The sequence below is a fragment of the Suillus subaureus genome (assembly GCF_016647635.1).
Source record: "Suillus subaureus strain MN1 chromosome Unknown BJ212scaffold_28, whole genome shotgun sequence".
NCBI classification, from domain to species: Eukaryota; Fungi; Basidiomycota; class Agaricomycetes; order Boletales; family Suillaceae; genus Suillus; species Suillus subaureus.
Genome location: NW_024538584.1, coordinates 276,588 through 299,009, shown reverse-complemented (window position 1 = coordinate 299,009; position 22,422 = coordinate 276,588). Strand labels below are relative to the sequence as shown.

Sequence of the window (22,422 nt, the reverse complement as noted above, 5' to 3'; positions counted from 1 at the left end):
GAGGTCTTGCTCAACATTGTCGCTGTCACCGAAATCTGGCCTGCGCTAAGCTGATTATTAATTATCACCGTTTCAAACCTCGTCGATAGTTTCCTGTAGAGCCCACTGAGCCGACTTCTCGAACAGGCGCTGTTCGAAGATCGGCAGATATGTCAGGTCGACGTCCGTATGGATCACGCCCGTGCTTCTGCCGGTCTGTCAAAAACTCGAAGGGATGTGATACTTGGAATGAGCTGGGTCATTTTACTGGAGGTTGATGGTCTTGAGCGCGGCCGAGGGGTTGCAGGTACTTTTCTCTAAGTTGCACAGGTGCGTATATTGTGCGTTTTATGCTGAAGCTCTTACTTCTGAGATTGCTCGTTTGGAATTTGAAACATCTGAGGCGAAGATGAGTTCCGTTGTCGAGTGGTACCGCAAGGAGATTACCAGCCTAGAGACTTGTGCATTGAGTGGTCGCATCACCCCAGCCCTTCCCTCGCCAGTACCTTCCAGGCAAAGGAAAGAACCTTGTGAAACTCAAGGAAGTGGCCATCATTAGCGTTCAAGACAGCCAAACCTTGATTATTACGGTGTTTAGGGAACATGTGAGCACTTCGTCGTGGTTAGGCTTGAGGACATCCACTCATGGTGCACCCATAGAATTTGAAAGCAGTAGAATGGGCCCTATATGCCGCAAATAGCTTTCCTCAAAGACAGGATTCCACGACAAGTAAGATCCCTTATACTTAGGTCGCTCACTTCGTCTGCACACCAACGCACACTGGAAATACTCTGCCTTCAGCTTCGTTACAAAATCTGATGATACTAGCCAAGCTCCGCGGACTAGCTCAGCTCTAAGCTCATACCCGCAATCCAGCTAATCTACTGAAACAAGCGCTTCGTTAGTCTCTTAAATAGAGCGGGGGACGAGCGTGAAATATGCCAGATGGTATGTTTTGTCATTTCCCAGCTTGAATGCATTCCCACCGGGATCCAGCACAACTGGTATCCAAAAGAGCGAGTTTACTTCCAACGTGACTTTGAAACACCACGTATGCTGCTGCCGTGTACAGTCATGACAGAGTAGCAGGGATTCTCAAGGTCCTTCATGAATGGTCGAAGTCTATGTCATTTCGCGTCTTGTGGTGGCATGCGAAAAGGCTATATTCGGCATCACTTCTAAGTGGAATGCATTCATTGGGCTTCAAATTTCAGCGCTCAACGTTAGAACAGATTGACGATTCACAACTGTACTAATGATAGGGTGAGGAACTCTGCCATCGGATTTGTAACTAAACTGATGAACGTTACTACGCAGCGCATTATTCAGCGCTCGGCCGAAAACATTTCTGTCCTTGCTTTACCGAGGACGGGATCTCCATCGCCTAATAACAGCGCCAACTCCTTCGCATCGCATCCTCTTTCTCTCACCGTCTCTTCGACCCTACGCACAATCTCCCTGCTCCAAAGTGTATTTTCCTCTTCTGATTCATCGTCTTCGACTTCCACGACATTGACTCCCATCCCTCCTGACAGCTCACCCAAAGAATATGCACCTGCGAGCTCCCAATCAAAGACAGCTTGTACCTGCGTACCATGCATGATGATATTCCGACTGTGAAAGTCTCTATGTGCGAGCATGAATGGCTCGTCTTCAGCAACGAAGCTAATCTCTAGCTGACGCTTCTTATTTCGTAGTTGCTACACAAAATCTTCGAGAGTTGTAATTTCGAAAAGATCGAAATCGATATCAAATGCGGGGTATGGGTATAATGGCATATCTCTTTGTCGTAGCAAGGGAGAATATATTCCCTTGTGGTCTTGTATGGACCGATAGGGTGGCATCTATTGAAATGAAATTTACGCTATCCGAATGTAATCAATTAATCAGAGAAATCAATGCACTCGCGGGACTAGCAAACCCGCCTATAGCAGTGAAATGCGTCTCCGCCATATCAACGATTATCTCGGCGATCTTCAGGGCGACTGAATGTTTCTCCGTCTCGGTATAGCAATTACATATAGTGCTCTAAGGCTTGCCATCGATGTATTCCTATGCGACAAATGAGTTTGGTCCCTCAGCGCTAAATGCGTGTATCTTGGGGACTGGAACATTGGGACAACGTGCAGATATCGGGGATATGGAAGCGACCTCGTTTGATATCTGATAAAGCAAGAGAGTATCTAGGTTCGGAAGGCACAGGGCAAAAGACCTGGATGTCCTGGAGTCGCCCTAACCAGAGCTATCATGGGAACTTGGCGACGAATGGGAAGGGTGAAGAACGGACTTGCCCAAGATATCATATATACCCCCTTCGCCAAGCTTCCTGTCCACTACTAGTGTAGGTCTGTCTCTGATGATAGCACTGGTTGAATCTTTGAGGGTTTGCTGTAGTACTAGGATAGACATTGCGCAATGTTCACCATTGTGGTCGCTCCGTGAGCGTGAGCTTGTGATCGTGACCGGTGCGACAAACAGTGACTATGATGTCATCTTTATCTTTATGTAAATCAAACCTTTCATAGTGATCATCAAGCCAAGCCGAATGGTGCGGGTATCCCCATTACTTACACCCCTGACATTTTGATAGATTTTCAGCTCATTCATATGAGATAGGAAGGTGCTGTTGAGTCACGGTGTGTGCGAACATCGTTCACGACCTCTCGAACGAATACCAGTACTAGTGCAGACGGAATATTCTGCTGATGTGAGTCCTGGCCATTGCGACTCATGATGCCTAATGACTCGCAATGGCCGGGACTCAGAGTTTTCGGTAGTTAGCGACACTATTCAGATAATATGGCCTATCCCGGATTCGGCCATACATCCTTCAGGGCAGGTCTAGATGGAGGACACCTGTCAAGTGGTGAACTTTATTCTGACCTATCCCGACTCCCCCTCAAACGCCTCATAAACACAGCTTCTAAGTTAGTGAGTGTTCACATGTTCTGTAGTACACGTCCTGTTTCTGACAGCAACTTGATGCATCCGATGACAACGACGACGAAAATTCCTCGGATGGCACCAACCTTCCACTTGCTCTCGAATCTCAAGACATTCGAGCCCCACACTCACACACCTACATAGCAACTCGTTTACCACCTCAATGACAATTCATTCGCACGGCGGCTCCGCAGTGATATTGACCACTAAAGCAGGTGCTCGCTGGGAAATGCTCTCGACAGTCTGTCAAACGTTTTATTCTAAAATTGCCGTCTACCATCAAGATTCCAGCGAGGGGGGCACAAAAGACGAAGAAATTATGCCCTTACGTCACATTGTTAGTACTTACTAGTTTCGCCACGGCTTGGCAGCGGCCGAATGGTAACTGGGGCATCGCATACTCCCCCTTTCTACGTGATTTCATTGAATCCATTCGACAACGTTTGCTGTGGTCAATCAAGGTCCTGATTCGAGAAACGGAAACTCAGACTAATCGCTATAAAAGTGATGGACGGCGGTATATCTGCACGCACTTAAATACGCCCCATCCCAATATGACCGTAGTCTTAGATGATCCTGCTTGGTGGCCGCTCATCAGTTTTTTTCGTCTTTGGAGCTATCTTATAGGTTCGTACAGAGCAATTTGGATGCCAATGGTGATATCTCAATATATTTGACTACCACTTCGCAGCTGCAGGCTCTACTGTGGTAGTATACGACTGGGGTGAGTGAGACAATACGTTCGACCCAGAGATCGTTGATATGTATACAGTATTTAAGCATCAACATTCGAACAAGAAGTAAGTTTATGTTATGACCTACGTATCTCACTAACAATGCTTCAACAGTTCGAACTGATCTTGGTGAGCAAAGTCTTACCAAACAGGATGATGCAGTTGACTCGGGGCAGAGCCAATGTTGGTCCTTCATGACCGTTCTTTATGTTTGTGTACGTTATTGCTACGAGCGCAGTTGGCGTGTTGTGCTGACTTCGGCATATGCTAGGTGCGCTACATTGGAATACTATTTTCTGTGTACGTTCGCAAGGCTATCTACATAACATTGTAATGTGCTAATAAATCATATCTCGCAACCAGCATGAACATTCTGTGTATGTGTCCTCGAATGCGTTTGCTCCTTCTGACTGACGGCACACAGCGAGTCTCCTTGTCCCGATTACCGATGTAGTGGGTATTCCGCACCGATGCCTGCCATTCCCGCTCGACTATTAACTACGCTCCTATATAGGGGTGAGTAATATTCTCGGCTGGCTTGTGTTACTTCAAGATAACGACTTCAATAGCTGTGAGTTCATTTTTCAATATTTATTCCACCATCAAGTAACTGGGTTTTCAGGCACTATAATTTGGTTCATACAGGTATGGACCCCTATCACTGTCAATGCTATGCTGGGCGGTGAGCTTACCCCTGTGCCTTACTGATATTGACTTGACTGAAATATCGTTCAAGTCATCATGATTGCTCGGATATATGCCATGTATCAGGGATCCAAAAAGTTGCTCATCTTTCTTGTTGTAACCTTGCTGGCTTCCACGATCGCCTCCGGAGTTTTGATGGTAATCGGAAGCTTAGGTGTTTCAGGGCGTAAGTTTTAATTATTGATGAAAGCCTGGAAACTCATGGACATTTACCAGAGGAGGCCGTCCTTTCCGGCTATCATACATGCTTTATCGAAATTGACACGCGCATGATGTATCTGACTTACGAGAGTGTGATATCCACCGCTGTATGGGAGATCCTCTCCTTGTTTCTCGCAATCTGGATTGTTATAAAGCACTTCCGCCAATCGCCGACAGGATCGACCATTAGGGCCAGTTTCACGACATTAATAGAGAGTCACGCATTTTACTTTCTGGCGTGAGTTCGGTGATTTGAATGTCATCATCTTGTTTCACTGAAATTCCGTATTTGTTAGCTTTGCTACTGTGGCTTGCTTCATGCTTGGTTCACTGTCTCCAAATATTATGGTGCGCCGACCTGTGACTGCCATCTGCAGCTGACCACTCTCTCATCATTTCCCTGCAGAACTCATCGTCCATGGGAGGTGCTACTTATACTGGCATTCTTTCAATTGCTCAGATGTTGCAGATGTTTGTGCTAGGACCGCGTCTGATCCTCAGCGTTCGAGAACATCACGCTAAGGTCATGACCAGGGCCGACGGGGGAATAGCCATGACGTCCATTACTTTCCAGGCTGGTGGAGATGCTTTGACCGGCGGAAAGGTGTAGCACATAAAACGATCCAAATGATCAACCACGATACTGTGCGGGGAGCATACTTACTTATTTATTTCGTTGTGATACTATTTAGCCTCGTCACGCTATGTATTTGGTGTTCCGGAGTGATTTGGAGGATAGAACTTCTTGTACTTACTTTCTGCTACCTGGGACACGGTCCAGATACGGAGAGCCTGATCGATAGTTCAATTGAGCGTCATTTTTACATAAATAAAGGGAGATATCATTATTTTGACAATGTTGGAGACATTGTATTTGAATCTCCGCGCTGAAGCACAACTTGTTGAACTAGCAGTCTACCACGTACTACGGTACTACGACTACCTACATAGTTGCCTTCCTTCTTTCAAGTTAGGTCTGGCCAAGGGAGATCAACTTCCCGTCAACCTACCAAAGCCTCCATACCTAGAGCAAGATCGAACTGTTTTCGGACATGCTTTCCCCTGCTGGGAGTTCAGCATCAGATGTTTTGGTTTTGAGTGACATTTTCAGAGAAGTCGCCGAACTTGATACGATTGATTTCGGTATTTGTGACCTACAGTTACCCAAGGCTTATGCTTATATGTGATTTCGATCTTCAAGATCAATGTGGGGACGTGCTGATGTTCCTCGCAGAGCCAAACCCCGAGGAAGAGTTTGCGGTATGTTCGACTTCATGGGCAGAGCGCGGGCACTCATTTGATCAATATTATAACAGGAGTTTTCTGATGTTTACTATGGGGTATACTCGATAGTAGAGCACATTATCGAAGAGAATGATGCGGTACCGGGAAGGCCAAGGTCAGGGTGAATGTCTCACTTCTCGTGACTACTAATACCAAATTGTTGTAGATTGACTTACTTCGAAGACGAACGCATCCTTCTTGTCGAAAAGTTCGGCAGCATGCACGAAGCTCCATTCTGTCACTTGCAATCGATATTTTCTAGCTTTTTGTACGGCTCCCATCTCAGGGATTGCTCTGTGGATACCTCAGTATCCAGGGTTTTGGGGCTGATGTCCGCATCTGCCATTCCAGACTTGTTGATTACGATGAATGTGATGACCGAGGATGATTGGATTCATGAGGTCCTTGTCATCGGAGAATGTGCGTTTGCCCAAGACACGAATTCAGTCCTTCGGAAAATCAAATATGAAATCGCCAGCCATCCAGAGGTCTTGATGGTCATAATGATAGTGATTGATGAACATCATGCACAATATCGCTCACCTGGACGTATGTCCGAAGCATGGCAGATATTACGCAGGGAGACATCGACTCTTTCACGCTCTTCATTCCATTCGCTTCGAGGCGCTACAGCACGATCTCTTAAGGAACCCATCGTAGTCGCGGGCCATACATGGTGTCACCTTGAATCTGTTCGATTTCACGTTTGGGTCCGGGGGGACGAAGCAATCAACGTTGATGTTGACAATGAATTGCTGGCACGTGGTGTAAGTATTTACAAACACTCATCTGGGTCGCTTTATTGATGCCTTCGCCGCAGACCTTGTTTCCAAACCAAGAGATGGGTGCAGTTGACGCTATGATCGATAAGGGCATGGTGATGATGCGAGACCATCTTGCAGCTGTCTGCCAGAAGGTAGCTCCGGGCAGTGACATTTCTGCTCTTCGAGACTCTAGTGTCACTTTCCGTCCCGAGTGGAATCGTCTGTTGCGTGATCTGATGCGTGCAGTCGACGACACCGCCTATGACCGGTACCGTTCGTGGTGTGATTCGCCCCCCTGAAGTACCTCTGCCCTCGATCACCAGACGTGCTCGTAACCAGGCAAGTTTTTGAAAGCGGGGAGCCCCATGTGTGAATCGTGGCAGTACTGGCCGGTCATGGAGCCAAGGGCTCCTGGTTTTACACAACATCATACTTAATTTGTACTCCATAGACATCCTCGCCCCGCACTAGTGTCGACATATAAGAACGTGTTGCATTGATAAAAGGGTGTATCAGCCTTTAGACAAAACATCGTAAAGAAGTGATAAATGATATACAAGTGAGTGGGAGTGTCCAGAGTCCAGACATAAACGAACGAAAAAAACAAAATCAGAAAACATGATCAAGCACGAAACAAGTACACAAATAATTCTGAAGTCTCGAGGTTATGCAATACTAAAAATCCTCATATTCAAACCCCAGGATCTCCGAAGGGCGCCTCTGCATCAATTCAGGACACATACATCCCTCAGTCCACCCATTGGAAGCTCTCGCGGGTCCGGTATACATGGTATAGTCATCCGCAGTATCTGCCGAGTCGTAGAAGACTCCCAATGATGGGTTGTAGACAGGTGGAGGAGGCTGGTATGGAGTAGGTTCGGGTTTGTATGGGGTGGGGTAGAATTGCATGTGTAGGGGTGGGGTAGGTTGCGGTTGCATCCGTTGCAGTTGCATGGGCCAGGGTGGCATGGATTGTGCTTGAATGGGTTGCGGTTGCGTGGGCTGCGGTTGCATGGATCGGGGTGGCACGGGTTGTTGTTGCATGAGCTGCGATTGTACAGGCTGCGGTTGCATGGGTTGGGGTGGCGTGGGTTGTTGTTGCATGAGCTGTGATTGTACGGGCTGCGGTTGCATGGATCGGGGTGGTATGGGTTGTTGTTGCACGAGCTGCGATTGTCCGAGCTGCGCTTGCATGGATCGAGGTGGCATGGGTTGTTGTTGCATGGGCTGCGATTGTACGGGCTGCGCCTGCATGGGTTGGAGTGGTATGTGTTGCTGTTGCATGGGTTGCAATTGCACGGACTGCGATTGCACGGGTTGAAATTTGTACTGGTAGAATGTACCAGGGGGAGGGGGTTGTACCAGGGGCCGGGACGATGTCCTAGTTCCGCCTGGCCCTTTGACGGAGGAGGCACCACGACCGAGCGGCAAAGGAACATACCCATGTTGTTTCTTGCGGTGGCGCGTGAAGAGAGCAGGGTCATGAGTCTTGTAGTCACAACCGTCGTGGGGACAGACGTAGCGTTTCTCGCCAGTACTAAAATAAGATTGTTGATCAGTGGAATCGATAACGGCGATGAATGGGCACGTACTGTTTAGCAGAATGGATGTCGTAGCTAGTTCTCGTCATTGTCGCGAAGTTGCATCCGGGCCAAGTGCAGATGTACCCCCTGCGTGAGCGAATGTAGGTGAGGTGAGGTGAGCTGTACAACATGGAGGAGAAATACGTACTTTGCTGAATGTGCGACCTTGTGTCTCTTGTAGTCCACAAACTTAGTAAAAGTTTCGTTACAGCCAGGTTCAGCAGAGCAAACGTAGAGCTAGATATTTCAAGAATCAGTCTTCAAGTGAGTGCATGAGGTATGCGCGCGATTGGGCTCACCTTAGACATGATTGATTATAGAAGAATATGAGTGGGTGACCCTACTTTATTCTGTGTGACGTGGATATGTGATTCAACTTGGGACGATGATAGTGCTGGATGGGTATCGAGGGAGATATATAAATGATTCCTAGCTGTGGTCGTGACATTGTGCTTTGTGGTGGACAGACGCTTGTGGAATTCGTATAGGGACGCTTTGTGGAGGTTGCTAGTGGATGTGGACCATGTAACGCGTGAGTCCATTGTCCTTGAATCAACCACATCCGTTTGAAGGCGAATCCGTCATCTGTTACAGCATCGAGTGAACACCAGGGTCGAGTCCCTTGAGTCGCTAGGTGCCTTGCGTATCCAAGCGTAGTTCTTTGAGGATTCCGTCCTTGTAGGCATGACCGGGTGAGAGTTGTCAGTTTCAGTGGTGAGATGGTCGATGGAATGAGATCGGACGCAGAGTGATTGATAAGGTGTAAGTCGGTGCATTGTCTATTGTTACTAATATTCTAGTCACGTCGACGTAATGTTGGAGCAAAGAGGGGACTGGCTGTCGAGTCTGCAGTTGAAATCCTTGTATGAACGCAAATACGAGTGAATATCAGTCTAAAGGAAAGGTGCAACATAACGTACTAACAAGTTCTGACTCCAAGTATGCCTCTTGAAGCGCATTTTACACGAAACCCAAGAAATATGCCCAAGTTGTGAATTAACTCGCAGAGACAGTGGAGTTTGGGAGACCAGTGGCTCATTGTGACAGAGGCGCAAACATCGAACAAGTCAAATTTCAGCACTCACCGTTAGAACAAATTGATCACTCACAACCGTTCTAGTGATGAGGTGATGAACCGCGGCTTCTGATTCGTAACAAAACTAATGAAAGTTACAAAGAAAAGAACCTACCCAGCGCATTATTCAGTACACAGCGGGGAACATTTCTGTCCTTGCTTTACCCAAGACAGGATCTCCATCGCCCAATAACAGCGTTAGCTCCTTCTCATCCCATCCTCTCTGTCTCGCCGTCTCTTCGACCCTGCGCATAATCTCCCTGCTCCAAAGTACATTCTCCTGTTCTGATTCTTCGTCCTCGATTTCCACGACATCGACTCCCATCCCTCCTAACAGCTCACCCAAAGGATATGCACCTGCAAACTCCCAATCGAGGACAGCTTGTACCTGCGTACCGTGCATGATGATATTCCGACCGTGAAAGTCTCCATGCACGAGCACGAATGGTTCGTCTTCGGCGACAAAGTTGATCTCTAGCTGACGCTTCTCATCTCGTAGCTGCAGTACAAAATTTTCGACGGACGTGATTTCGAAAAGATCCGAATCGATATCGGACGTGGGAGCATGGGTATAATAGTATATCTCTTTGTCGTAGCAAGCGAGAATGTATTCCTTTGTGGTTTTGTATGGGCCGATGGGGTAGCATCTATTGGAGTGAAATTTGCTCTATCCGAATGTAATAAATCAATCAGAGAAATCAATACAAAAGGCAACGAAGACTCACGCGTCCCTTGAAGAACTTGCTTCCCTCTACAGTCGGTCCAAGGGTATAACTTGTGGGACTGGCAAACCCGCCTATAGCACTGAAACGTGTCTGCGCCATATCAACAATTATCTCAGCGATCTTCAGGGCGACTGAATGCTTCTCCGTCTCGGTATAGCGATTCCATATAGTACTCAAAGGTTCGCCATCGATATATTCTTGAGCGATGAATGGATTCGGTCCGTCAGCGCTGAATGCGTATGTCTTGGGGACTGGAATGTTGGGACAACGTGCAGATACCAAGGATATGGAAGCGACCTCGTTTAATAGCTGATGAGGCAGGAGAGTGTCTGGTTTCGGAATACGTAAAGCGAAAGACTTGGATCCTGTGGAGTCGTCCCAGCCCGAGAGCTATTATGGGAAGAATTTAACTCGACAACAACTGGCAAGATGGCTCAAGGACTTACCCAAGATATCAAAAAAACTTCATTATAGCCCCCTTCACCAAGCTTCCTGTCCACCACGACCTCCGGTGTAGATCTGTCACCTTCAAGTCTAATGATGGCACTACTTGCATCTTTGAGGGTGTGCTGCAGTACTAGGTTTGTATTAAACGATTGTGGGATGAACATTACAGCAATGTCGGTGCTTCGTGAAAAACCGGTGTGGCCACAGACTTTGCACTGGTGAGTAGAATGAATGAAAGTCAATTATCACTGTGACACTCACCAATTCCTCGACTCCAACTTGAATTTACGCACGATTTTCAGACCAAGCATGTACACAATCCGCCTTTGTGTGCACTTGACCTCGTTTCAGTGATTTGTGTTTCTTGCATTGTGAAACACACTTGACAATTCAAATGCATGCCTTGTACGAATAGTCTTGGTGAGAACAACCTGTGCAAGAATGTCAGCATCACAAAAACCCTTTCATCTTAGCACTGAAACGCATGTCAAAGCACAAGTAACCGCCACCTCGGTGGCTATAGTGCCATCGCGTCATGCTATGCAGACGCATGCTTTGTTTGAATGTTCTATGCCAATTCAGTCCTTCTTTCGGCGCTAAAGCTTAAAGGCCTATATCTTGGGGACTGGTCCTGGGTCGACGCGTTAATCAACCACACAGACTGATTGGCTATCAAATCACACATAAAACACGAGATAGAAATAAATAAGATAGGTAAAGGTATGACTGCTACTGGTATCTACCATAGGACCTGCCCCAGCGGACAATGTTAGGCATTAGTTGTAGTACAATATTAATGTTCATTAGCGAGAAATTCTGAAATAGTAACACAAGAGTTCGGTGCATGGATATTATCCAAGCAGTCTCATTTAATATATGAGGAGGCAGAGGTCATCTGCTGTCGGAAGGCACAAAGCAAAAGACTTGGATGTGGAAACGTCCCAGCTAGAGAGCTATCACAGGAATAATTAACTCGGCAGCAAGCAGCATGAAGGCTGAATGACTTACCCAAGACATCAGTTATAGCCCCTTCGACAAACTTTCTGTCCACTCCAACCGCTGGTATCGTCGTTATAGCACCACTTGCATCTTGAAGGTTCTCCGGTAGTATGAGGTTTGTAGTAAAAGACTTTGGTATGGACTGTGCATTTCACTTGGTGCTTATAGCAAAAACCGACGTGCCTACAAACTTGGCAGTGGTGGGTTGTCGGCATGTTGTTGATACAGGTCAAACGGCTGAAGGTTGAGTGCGATTATTGATGAACATTTGGGGAGTGACAATATATATGCAGTCTTGCAGTGATTGTGATTTTGTACAAATGGACTCAGATCTGAGACAGATTAGCCCAGGGTGTATTCGAACGGATTACATACAAACATATGGAAGGAGCGATGGTGCCGGTCTCCTGCCTTGTGCAACATTGCTATCATAGTTGCCAATCACTCTAAGACCACTATTCTTGTGCAAGGTTTCCATGCGCCCTTGAGAAAAATCAGATTTGATATGCTCTTGTAGAAATGATGAGTAGGATAAAAATACAACAGTGATCAAAGAGCCTATCTAAGGCCTCTTTCAACAAGAACAGTCTAAGATGACTCCTTCGGTGTCTCCCATAATGTTGGGCTATTTTTGTTGTCAGCTATGTTGCTATGATTTCCAGCGCAGCTGCATACAGGGTGGTATGAATCGGTACGTACATGACCTTCCTCACGTGTCCTGTCCTCTTATCATCAATGCCTTCCCTCCCGCAATACCGGAGCAAATCCTCATCCTCCAATTTTAAAAGTAAAGCTATAGCTTCGCAATAAAACTATGCTTGTCCGAGTAAGGTGTCGTATTACGACAGAGACTGCCATCTGAGAGTGAGCACACCTTACAATCGAGACTGCGTCCATGGTATCGCAGAGGCTGTGACCTTTGGGGGGGATCCCTGAGGTGGGAAAGGTAGAAAAGGTCAATGCATGAACTGCATACATGAAAAAAGAACATCCCACATCCGTAATCATCTTGTCTGCGAGACTTTTATGGAGAACTCTACGAACGCTAGTACATGTTTGTACAATACTCATCAACGACAATTTGGCAGGCACGTCCAGAACTCGCTGGACATCATGAGGTTGATCAGGGACCATAACAAGGTTCGGATTGGTGTAAAACACGGGGAGCAAGCCATGCAAGTCGTGAAAGTTCAATTGAGCATCACCTTCAGGGGTAATATTATTATTTTGAATCTTAATGACAACGCTGGAGGGTGTAGGACATCGTACGAATATTTGAATCTCCGCGCTAAAGCGTGTTTGAAGCTTAAAACTTTAAATATATACACACATTCACCAGCACCTTCAACAGCCTGAACCGTTCAACTAGTACTACAGTTTACTTCTACGACTACTGAGCTGTCTTTGATTCTTAGGTCTGGCCAAGGGAGATTAACTTCCCGCCGACCTACCAAAGCCTATATACCTAGAGCTTGCCTAGAGCAAGATCGGACTACTTTCCGACATGCTATCCACTATTGGAAGTCCAGCATCAGATGATTCAGATAGTTTGATTTTAGAGGACATTTTCAGACAAGTCGCCGAACTTGACACCGTTGATTTCGGTATTTGTGACCTACACTTACCCAAGGCTTACGCTGATCTATGATGTTCGATCTTTAATGTCAATGTAGGAACGTGCTGAAGTTCCTTGCGGAACCAAACCCTGAACAAGGGTCTGTTCGAATTCATGGGCGGAGCGCAGGCACTCATTTGATGATTGTAACAGGAGTTTTCAGGTGTTTATTATGGGGTATACTCTACAGCAGACCACATTATCGAAGAGAATGATGCGGTACCGGGAAGGCCAAGGTTAGGGTGAATGTCTCACTTCTCATGACTAATACTAAATTATCGTAGATTGACTTATTTCGAAGACGAACGCATCCTTCTCGTCGAAAGTCCAGCGGTGTGCACGAAGCTCTATTCAGCCATTTTGGCTCAACATTTTCTCACTTTTTGAACGGCTTCCGTCTCAGGGATCACTCTGTGACTACTTCGGTATCCAGGAACTGTCGGTGCACAGTGGCGACCGTCCTCACAGTGTCGACATCACAATCTAATCACAAAATTCAAATTATGTGTAAAACATCGATTGGAACTTTGTTGGAACTGCTGACTACGTGCCAAAGCACCTACTGACTTCAAGTTGTTACTTTCCTTTCCCAACATGAGCTGCAGTGAAAAATGACAAGGAGGTAGGCATGTGTAGATAGAGGTCGAATTACGAATTAAGATATATTCGAATCTAAGAAATTCGAGATGACATTGATTTTGTGCAAAACGCAAAGAATCTTTGCAAAGGTAAAAAATATGCAAGCATGTCAGACTTCGATCGCGTAGTTTGCAATGAACTTTCGACAAACTTTGCATATGCATACATTATATCCTTTCGATCTATATCTACATGTATCCATCTTATTCTTGTCGATTTTCACTGGCATGCCATGAGCGGTGAGCGCGCCTGAATCAAACTTGACGTATATATACGTAGAGATGAACATTTACGACTTGGAACGTATTACATCGATAAAAGAGTGTATCTATAGACAAAACACCGCAAAGTGGTTTTACATAAATAAGTGATAAATGGCATGTACAAACGAGTGGAAGGGTGCCCAGAGTCCACACATAAACGACCGAAAAAATATCATCAAGCAAGAAAAAAAGGAACACGAACAATTCTCGAGTCTTGAGATCATGTAACACTAATAATCTTCATATTCATACCCCAGGATCTCCGAAGGGCGCCTCTGCATCAATTCAGGACAAATGCATCCCTCAGTCCACCCATTGGGGGTCCTCGCAGGTCTGGTATACATGGTATAGTCATCCGCGGTATCTGCTGAGTCGTAGAAGACTCCCAACGATGGGTTGTAGACAGGTGGAGGAGGCTGGTATTGAGTGGGTTGGGATTTGTATGGGGTAGGGTAGAATTGCATGTGTCGGGGTGGTATGGGTTGCGGTTGTATGGGTTGTGACTGCACGGGTTGTGGTTGCATGGGTTGCGATTGCACAGGCTGCGGTTGCATGAATCGGGGAAGTATGGGTTGTTGTTGTTGCATGGATTGCGGTTGCACGGGCTGGAGTTTGTATTGGTGGTATGTACCAGGAAGAGGGGGCTGTACCGGAGGCTGGGGCTGTGCCGGGGGCTGAGATGATGACTTGGTCCCGCTTGACCCTTTTGCAGAGGGGGCACCACGACCGCGCGCCTGAGGAACATACCCATGTTGTTTCTGGCGGTGGCGCGTGAAGAGAGCAGGATCGTGAGTCTTATAGTTACAACCGTCGTGAGGACAGATGTAGCGTTTCTCGCCCGTACTAAAATAAGATTGTTGATCAGGGGAATCGATGATGGCGATGAATGGGCACATACTGTTTAGCAGAATGGATATCGTAGCTACTTCTCGTCATTGTTGCGAAGTTGCACCCGGGCCAGGTGCAGATGTACCCCCTGCGTGAGCGAATGTAAGTGAGGTGAGCTGTATACTATAGAGGAGAAATACGTACTTTACTGAATGTGCGGCCTCATGTCTTTTGAAGTCCACGAACTTGGTAAAAGTTTCGTTACAGCCAGGTTCAGCAGAGCAAATGTAGAGCTAAATATTCCAAGAGTCAGTCTTCAAGTTAGTGCATGAGGTATGCATGTCATCAGGCTTACCTTAGACATGATTGGTTATAGAAGAATATGAGTGGGTGATACTACTTTATTCTGTGTGAGGTGATGATAGTGTTGGGTAGGTATCGAGGGAAGTATATAAACGATTCCCGGCGGTGGTCATGCCACTGTGCTTTGTGGTGGACAGACGCTTGTGGAATTCGTAGACGCTTTGTGGGGGTTACTAGTGGATGTGGACCATGTAACGCATGAGTGCATTGTCCTTGAATCAGCCACATTCGTTTGAAAGGCGAATCCATTATCTGTGACAGCATCAAATGAACACCAGGATCGAGGTATTTGCTAGAGATAAGTTATATCGATGGAGGTCAACTCGATGTGGAGAGTCGAGTAAAGACTGGCATGGACGTTGAATTACTTGACACCGAGATTCGACAGGGTTTTGGGGGTCTTTGTCATCATGACCTGCCTGGGCCCTACATCAGGTATTCACTCAACCAATCCCTTAAGTCGCTAGGTGCTTTGAGGGTTCCATCCATTTCAGCGGGGAGATGGTCAAAGAAATGAGATTGGACCCGCGACTTATAGAGAGTCCGTGCAGGTCAGTGCATTTGTGTTTACTACTAATGCTAGACAGTACGGTGTTGACGGAGCAAAGAGGGGACTTGTCGAGTCTGCGGTCGACATCCTTGAATGTAAGTACGAGTGAATATCAGGGAAAGGCGCAACGTAACGTACTAGCAAGTTCCAACTCCAAATATATATACCCCTCGAAGCTTGAAGTTGCGCATTTTACACGAAACACGACGAAATATGCCTAAGTTTGGAACCTTGCCAGGGAAACGACAAGGAACACTAAACGGATCGGACGAGAATAACAGGACGAAACTGTGGATTCTTTAAGCGTTATACTAATAAGTAGATGATGGTAGGTAGGAGACCCGAGTCTAGTCTGAACGGTTCAAGAATGACGGAATATAAGGGGATGAGTCACATGACGTCTGATAAGGTAATCGCGTAGTAAGCAGTCAGCTTACAAAGTTATGCATTAACTCGCGGAGACAGTGGAGTTTGAGGCCCAGTGAAAATCGACGAGAAAGAGGTAGATACGTAACGATATACGTCTAGAAAAATTGAGGCTGTCAAATTTATCGCTGCGTTTCGAGGTCTTTCGAAAAAACGGCACTTTTCGAGACGCAAAAAGATACAGATCGAGACTGTTTAGATAGACATTTACATACGGATTCTCGCTCGATTTGAATCAAAAATGTAATCGATACACAGCTAATGCAATCAAATCAGAATATCGAGGGGTATCGCTATTGTTTGGGGGGTATCGCTAGGTATCGCTATCACTGGGGTACCCACTGCGCGCTGCGCTGCCATCCCGCCATCCCGCCGCCTCGCCCGCCATCCCGATTCTCGACGCCTGCACACATCCATCGGGATCCCACCGCTAGTCATGGTGCTCATTCTCACTGTCCCTGCCTTGGAGTGTCGAAGAAGAGCCAATCTGTAGTAATAGAAGAACCAGTTAGTACAGTGGCCTATAGTACCAGCAGGCACGACGACACTCACCTGCGCTGCGGCCATTCGTTTGTATTCCTGGTGTAACGCATTAGCGCGGGAAGGTGTTTGCGATGTAGCACATACCTCCTTGATACTGGCCGACAGATTGTTCCAGTAGAGTGCGAATGCACTAGCCGGTTCACGCTGGTGACCTTTTGCTTGCCAATCGAGTGCACACAGATTACTACAAGGACGGAAAAGATTAGAAAATGCTAGTAAGTAACATCAACTAAGACATACCGAGGTGTTACTTTCGTGCCAATACGCATTGGTTTCACACTGGGTTGACGAGTTTTCTTAGCGGGCGCAGCTACAAGCAGCTCTCTCTTGACTGAGAGCGATGCTGCATCAGAGTCGGAGTTTGTTGGGGTCACCGTTAAGGATGGCGTAGGTATCGAGTCGTTGGAAGGTGCCGGTGAGTTGGTTTGGGCATTGGTTGAGGGCACCGGGGTCACTTTTGGGATAGGTCGAGGTCGAGGTTTCAAGAGAACGTGATCCCTAGATTAATATATCAGTACATATACCAGTATCGAGACATAGGACTTACAGTGGATTTTTTATCTAGCGAGTGCAGTTGAAGTTAGTATTTAAAAATATCAGAGTCGGACTACGCACCTCCACATTAAGAGTCTCCGTTTGCTCGTTTGCTGAGGAGACGGACGGTACTAGAGCAGATTCGTCAATTTTGACAGGTGGTAACGAGATCTGAATGTCGGCATCCTCGAGTGAGTCGAGTCTCTGTTTCTTAGTTGGAGGTTCTTGAAGCACCGGGTCAATCACCCGATCGAGGTAGTCGCTGGAAGACTCGGGATCACTGGCAGATGTAGAGGTGGAAGGTAAAGTGTCGACAGAACTCTCGCGCAGCTCGCCGCGCAGTTCTTTCGGAGACATACATCGCAATCGCAGACATAAACGACGGCAGTGTCGTGTGGCCGGTATATACCAGCCTGGAGATTGTCCATGGTATGGTATGTGGTGACTTAGAGAAATTTCGATCTGTAAGTGCAAAGCGTGATTATGATATAAGATATGCACGACGTAAGCATGACAATGTCGCAAATGCTAAGTTTGTCGAATGCACTGTGCAAATTACAACACCATTCTTGCATTTTTGACGTTAGCAAAGATTGTTTGCATTTTGCACAAAATTGAGCATTTCTCGTCTCGAATTTCTTAGATTTCTATTTACTTCATTATCTACTTCGACCTGTTTCGCCACATATCGGCCTGTTTCTTGTCGATTTTCACTGGGTTTGAGGGACACCGGCGGCAGGTGTAAACATTGAACAACTCAGTGTTAACCGATCGAGTAATCACATGCTTGTTTGATGCGCGCTTCATGAAGAAGTTCCGCCAGCGCTGCTCGCTGTAACGCACAGCGAGTATGGCTATATTCTCGAAACCGCTCAACCTCAACGAACTGTTTCCACACAAGTCATCGCGGCGACCGTTGCTTGTTCTGCTCGCAACAGTCCTCATTCTTCGGTCTAGACTGTTTAAACCCTTCACGAATAAGTCAAGCTCGAGCACGTCGAATGCTCTCGGTCTACCAACACACAGTCAAAGCGAGTTTGGAGTCGACGCTGTTCATTTTCCGCTCGTGAATGCGAGTCCAGGACTTGGTCTTCCATTTGTACACCAGCTCCGTTCGCTCCTGCGCATAGTCCTCCCTTCGCTTTACACTCGTGAAGCGCTCCTGCTCACTGCTCACTCTACTTTCCTCGTTCTTCGTACAGTGCTGAGTATAGCAGTCGCACGCCTAGACGGTCGCATAGTAAGGGACTTGGTCAGTGCAGATGGCAAGGGGTTCTTGACTGGCCTCGCTCTATGGTTTGCACTCGCTGTACCAAGCATATACACAAATTCAATGGTACGTATCCTCCCGACTCTCTTTTATACCACTTTATACTCTCTTCAGATCCGTCACCTTCAATCTACACTTTCCCTCAGGTTCCGAACCCGCTTGACTCGATACATCCACGACTTCTACCTCTCCTCCGCTCCCCATCTCCGCTACTACCGTGTTCCCCTCCATGGAATCGACCAGTACATCACAGCAGATGTCGACGCTTGGGCAGAGAGTGTCGCTGGTATCTAGTATGTTCTTTCTCCCCCGCCTGAACAGAACTAACTCTTTCTAGCGGTAATCTCATGAAGCCCTCCCTCGACCTCCTTCTCTTCACCTCCCAACTCGCAAGGTCTCTTGGCTTCAGAGGCACTGTACTTCTTTTCATAAACTATTACATTACTGCCAAGGTCTGTCGACTACAATATCCTAGGAACAATGCTAACATCCACCCAGATCCTCCGCGCTGTGACACCTGCTTTTGGCCGTCTTGCAGCTGTAGAAGCCCGTCTGGAAGGCGAATATAGAGCCGGTGTTGGACGCGTTGGGAGAGAGAGCGAAGAAATCGCGTGAGTGCTTTTTGTTCTGTCTTCCATGCTTCTTCGTCTCACCCGACGGTAACACAGGTTCTACGACGGAGGCGCACGCGAACGAGATATCCTCACTAGAGCATATTTGCGATTGATTAAACATGTGAATTCGATATACAAGGTATGTTCGAGTTTATTTCTTACCTTTGCAAAACTTCATTCCATCACCGTTTTGAAACGCATCTCCACTTCCTGTCTTCACCCATCGTGCTTTCTTCCAACTCATCCCCTTCTCCACTCATCTCTCACTAAATCCCACCCATCTAATCTCCCCAAACCTCAGCTAATACCCTTCACAGATCCGCATCGCATACGAATGGACAGAAGATTTCGTCATTAAATACCTCTGGTCTGCAGCTGGGTACGGGTTGATAGCTGTACCGCTGCTTATCACGAGGAAGCGCTCTCGTGGTGCGGATGCTGTGGATGGAGAGGGTAAGGGTAAGGAAAAGCGGGCACGAAAGCAGAAGAGCGATACGGATGGTATCGTTGCTGCCAGGACGGAAAGTGAGTGTTTTGGTACTTGGTGTGTTATGGATTTGATCCTCGTCCCCTTTTGGTTTTATATCCCCCAACGATTGAACACAGCTGACAAATTCATACAGCCTACATCTCCAACCGCCGCCTCCTCCTCTCCCTCGCAGATGCAGGTGGGAGACTGATGTATGCATATAAAGATCTGCAGGAGGTTGCTGGGTTGACTGGGCGGTGAGTGCTTGGTGTGTTTCCTGCGTATATTGATGGGTCTCATTTTGTTGTTCTGCATTGCTCGTACTTTCTTATTTTGATCTTCTTTACTGGATGACAACTCGACGAATCCACTAAAAGACTATACACCCTCCTTTCGACTCTACACAATCTCCCCCCACTCCCCCCTGCACTCCCAGGGGACGGGGATACATTCGCGCTGAAGAACGTGGACATATGCGTTCCGGGGGATCCATTTACCTCTCCCGACTCACCCTCACCCACACCTTCCCGTCCCCCCGCTACCACTTCCAAACTCAAAGCTCACGCCGAACCAATCCCACCCTCAGAAACCCTCTCAGGGCCAGACACCACCACCCTCGTCCGCGCACTCACGCTCACGCTCCGACCAGGTATGCACCTCATGATCACGGGATCCAACGGGGTTGGGAAGACGGCCATTGCGCGTGTTTTGGCGGGGCTTTGGGCGCCTGGGAGTCGTTCGATGCTCAGGGGCTCGACGCACACTGGTGGCGCGCTTACGCGTCCCACAGACGACGTAGACGGCCGCCCAGGTGTGTTCGTCATCCCCCAACGTCCCTACCACCCCACAGGGTCCCTCCTATCCCAAGTCATATACCCACACTCCGTATCCGAGTTCACCGCGTCCTTCGCAGCGTTGTCAGAGCTCGAAAGCTTACTGGATGCTGCTCATCTTGGGTATTTGGTGGATAGGGAGGGTGGGTGGGATGCGGTCAAAGAGTGGAGGGATGTGTTGAGTGGGGGGGAGAAACAGAGGGTGAGTTTCTTTCTTTTGATGTTTGGCTTTTTCTCTCTTTCGTTCATTTGTGTTGGATCTTGTTTTGTCCGAGGGGTTGTTGGAACGAGATGAAATGATATCAATATCCTGTTTCACAGCTCGCGATGGCTCGCCTTTTCTACCATCGTCCCAAGTTCGCGATTCTAGATGGTTAGTCTCTTGCCTTCATCCATACATCCCTGGTATCTGATCTAATCCAAAATGCAACAGAATGCACATCTGCCGTGAGCTCCGACGTTGAAGGCCAGATGTACGAGTACGCAAAATCATTAGGGATAACATTGGTCACTATCTCCTTGCGGTGCGCCCTGTGGCTTTTTTGTCTATGCTGAATCCTAATAATATTGACGCATGCAGTCCGTCTCTGACAAAGTATCACACGCATATATTGACTCTTACGGGCGATGGGACGGGGAGTTGGACATTTAGCCGGATTGCTACGTCTCGGGCTCATGAAGGGTTGACGGAGGGGCGTGATGAGAGCGGACTGGCGACACCGCCGAGCGAAAGCGAATCAACCGCGGGGGATGGCGAACGTGAACTAGTAGCAGCACCCACAGAAGACACAGGAGCCAAATACCTCGCGCGCGTCCTCGAAGAGATACGTGTGCTAGAAGCACGACTTGAGGAGTCGCATGTGTGGGAGAAGAGGGTGAGGGAGCTTGGGGAGGAGTTAAAGGCGAAGTGATGTGCTGGTTCTTTTTTAGGTTGGGGATTTTCTGTGAGGGAAGGGCCGCGAGATATTGCATATGGACTCGGGGACCAGTGGAACGACGGCCTTCTAATGCGACATAGTTATTATAGGCTGGCTTATATACGGACTGGGTGTAGACACACGGTCTGGTGACCTGGTAGCAAGGTTTGGCGCCGTTAAGCTTGTCTGTCATACATTAAGACTGCGGTGCATGTTGGCAGTTGTTATAGGAGTATATGACTCGCTCGCGTGTGATTATGAACTCAAGCAAACTGGTGCATAATGCACGGGAGGCACAAATGTTATCAACATAGAGTGCTTCCATATTCCAATACCATATAAATTCCAGATAGCAGAATTTTTGAAAAGTTGGGCTTATGGAGCGGCTAGCCAGTGGCCCACTCTGTATCTAGAGGGAACTCCATGTCCCGGGTGGCGGGAAGTACAAAAAGTTGTATCCTCCAAATCACAATTCGGAACGTTACAAATACAAGCGAGATGAAGCTAAATATCACAAGGAAACAAATGAATATGCATAGTAATGGAAGTTCTATCACATCGGAACACCAAATACATAGCGCTAGCGTGACGAGGTTGAATATCGTAACGAAAAGAAATATGCATGCTCCACGCACAGTATCTACGTGGTTGATCGTGTGCGTCATTTTATGTGTTACACCTCTCTGCCAGTCGACGCATCTTCGTCGGTCAATGCATCTCCACCAGCATGGAAGGCAATAGACGACATGCCTGTTCCCCCATCGGCCCTGGCCACGACCTTAGCGTGAGATTTTCGAACACTGAGAATTAGACGCGGTCCCAGCACAAACATCTGCATCATCTGGGCAATTGTCCAAACGCCGAAGTAATTAACACGTTTCATGTGTGATGAGTACTGCAGAGAAATGATGAGAGAGTGGTCGGTTGCTGATGCTAGTCACAGGTCGGCGCACCGTGACACCTGGGGATATTGAGCCAAGGGTGAAGCTACTCATAGTAGCAAAACTAGTAAATGCGGAACTTCAGTGAAACAAGATAATAATATTCAAATCACCGAACTCACGCTAGAAAGTAAAACATGTGACTCTCTATCAATATCGTGAAACAGCCCCCAATGG

At 47.3% G+C, this 22,422-nt stretch overlaps 6 protein-coding genes across 6 annotated transcripts; 2 read left to right on the top strand and 4 right to left on the bottom strand.

Annotated features, from left to right (window-relative positions):
• The first annotated feature begins 5,454 nt into the window (after window positions 1-5,454).
• On the top strand, window positions 5,455-7,123 carry BJ212DRAFT_490309 (uncharacterized protein). The gene is made up of 4 exons (XM_041343327.1): window positions 5,455-5,823; window positions 5,880-5,962; window positions 6,014-6,614; window positions 6,668-7,123. Exons 1-4 carry the CDS (start codon window positions 5,737-5,739, stop codon window positions 6,908-6,910), a joined length of 1,014 nt encoding a protein of 337 aa, XP_041190215.1. The 5' UTR covers window positions 5,455-5,736; the 3' UTR covers window positions 6,911-7,123.
• Window positions 7,124-7,286: 163 nt separating this feature from the next.
• BJ212DRAFT_1483516 (uncharacterized protein) lies at window positions 7,287-8,502 on the bottom strand (the record flags this gene model as incomplete). Its single annotated transcript, XM_041340628.1, has 4 exons — window positions 7,287-8,148; window positions 8,204-8,281; window positions 8,343-8,431; window positions 8,494-8,502. 4 exons carry the CDS (start codon window positions 8,500-8,502, stop codon window positions 7,287-7,289), a joined length of 1,038 nt encoding a protein of 345 aa, XP_041190214.1.
• Window positions 8,503-9,261: 759 nt separating this feature from the next.
• On the bottom strand, window positions 9,262-10,956 carry BJ212DRAFT_1373101 (kinase-like domain-containing protein). The gene is made up of 4 exons (XM_041336351.1): window positions 10,703-10,956; window positions 10,441-10,649; window positions 9,995-10,384; window positions 9,262-9,936 (listed from the first exon to the last, which is right to left on the bottom strand). Exons 2-4 carry the CDS (start codon window positions 10,603-10,605, stop codon window positions 9,397-9,399), a joined length of 1,095 nt encoding a protein of 364 aa, XP_041190213.1. The 5' UTR covers window positions 10,606-10,649; window positions 10,703-10,956; the 3' UTR covers window positions 9,262-9,396.
• A 2,962-nt stretch (window positions 10,957-13,918) lies between these two features.
• Window positions 13,919-15,149, bottom strand: BJ212DRAFT_1578992 (uncharacterized protein; the record flags this gene model as incomplete). Its single annotated transcript, XM_041342231.1, has 4 exons — window positions 13,919-14,800; window positions 14,856-14,933; window positions 14,990-15,078; window positions 15,141-15,149. The coding sequence occupies 4 exons, from the start codon at window positions 15,147-15,149 to the stop codon at window positions 14,188-14,190; spliced, it is 789 nt and encodes a 262-aa protein (XP_041190212.1). The 3' UTR covers window positions 13,919-14,187.
• Window positions 15,150-16,155: 1,006 nt separating this feature from the next.
• BJ212DRAFT_490272 (uncharacterized protein) lies at window positions 16,156-17,748 on the bottom strand. Its single transcript, XM_041343326.1, has 6 exons — window positions 17,561-17,748; window positions 17,289-17,481; window positions 17,215-17,228; window positions 16,908-17,165; window positions 16,752-16,851; window positions 16,156-16,703 (listed from the first exon to the last, which is right to left on the bottom strand). Exons 1-6 carry the CDS (start codon window positions 17,575-17,577, stop codon window positions 16,392-16,394), a joined length of 894 nt encoding a protein of 297 aa, XP_041190211.1. The 5' UTR covers window positions 17,578-17,748; the 3' UTR covers window positions 16,156-16,391.
• Window positions 17,749-18,051: 303 nt separating this feature from the next.
• BJ212DRAFT_1483512 (ABC transporter transmembrane region 2-domain-containing protein) lies at window positions 18,052-21,298 on the top strand (the record flags this gene model as incomplete). The annotated part of the gene is made up of 11 exons (XM_041340627.1): window positions 18,052-18,537; window positions 18,586-18,764; window positions 18,809-18,923; window positions 18,970-19,082; window positions 19,140-19,224; window positions 19,403-19,610; window positions 19,709-19,811; window positions 19,932-20,589; window positions 20,709-20,760; window positions 20,821-20,911; window positions 20,968-21,298. The coding sequence occupies 11 exons, from the start codon at window positions 18,052-18,054 to the stop codon at window positions 21,296-21,298; spliced, it is 2,421 nt and encodes an 806-aa protein (XP_041190210.1).
• Window positions 21,299-22,422: the final 1,124 nt, after the last annotated feature.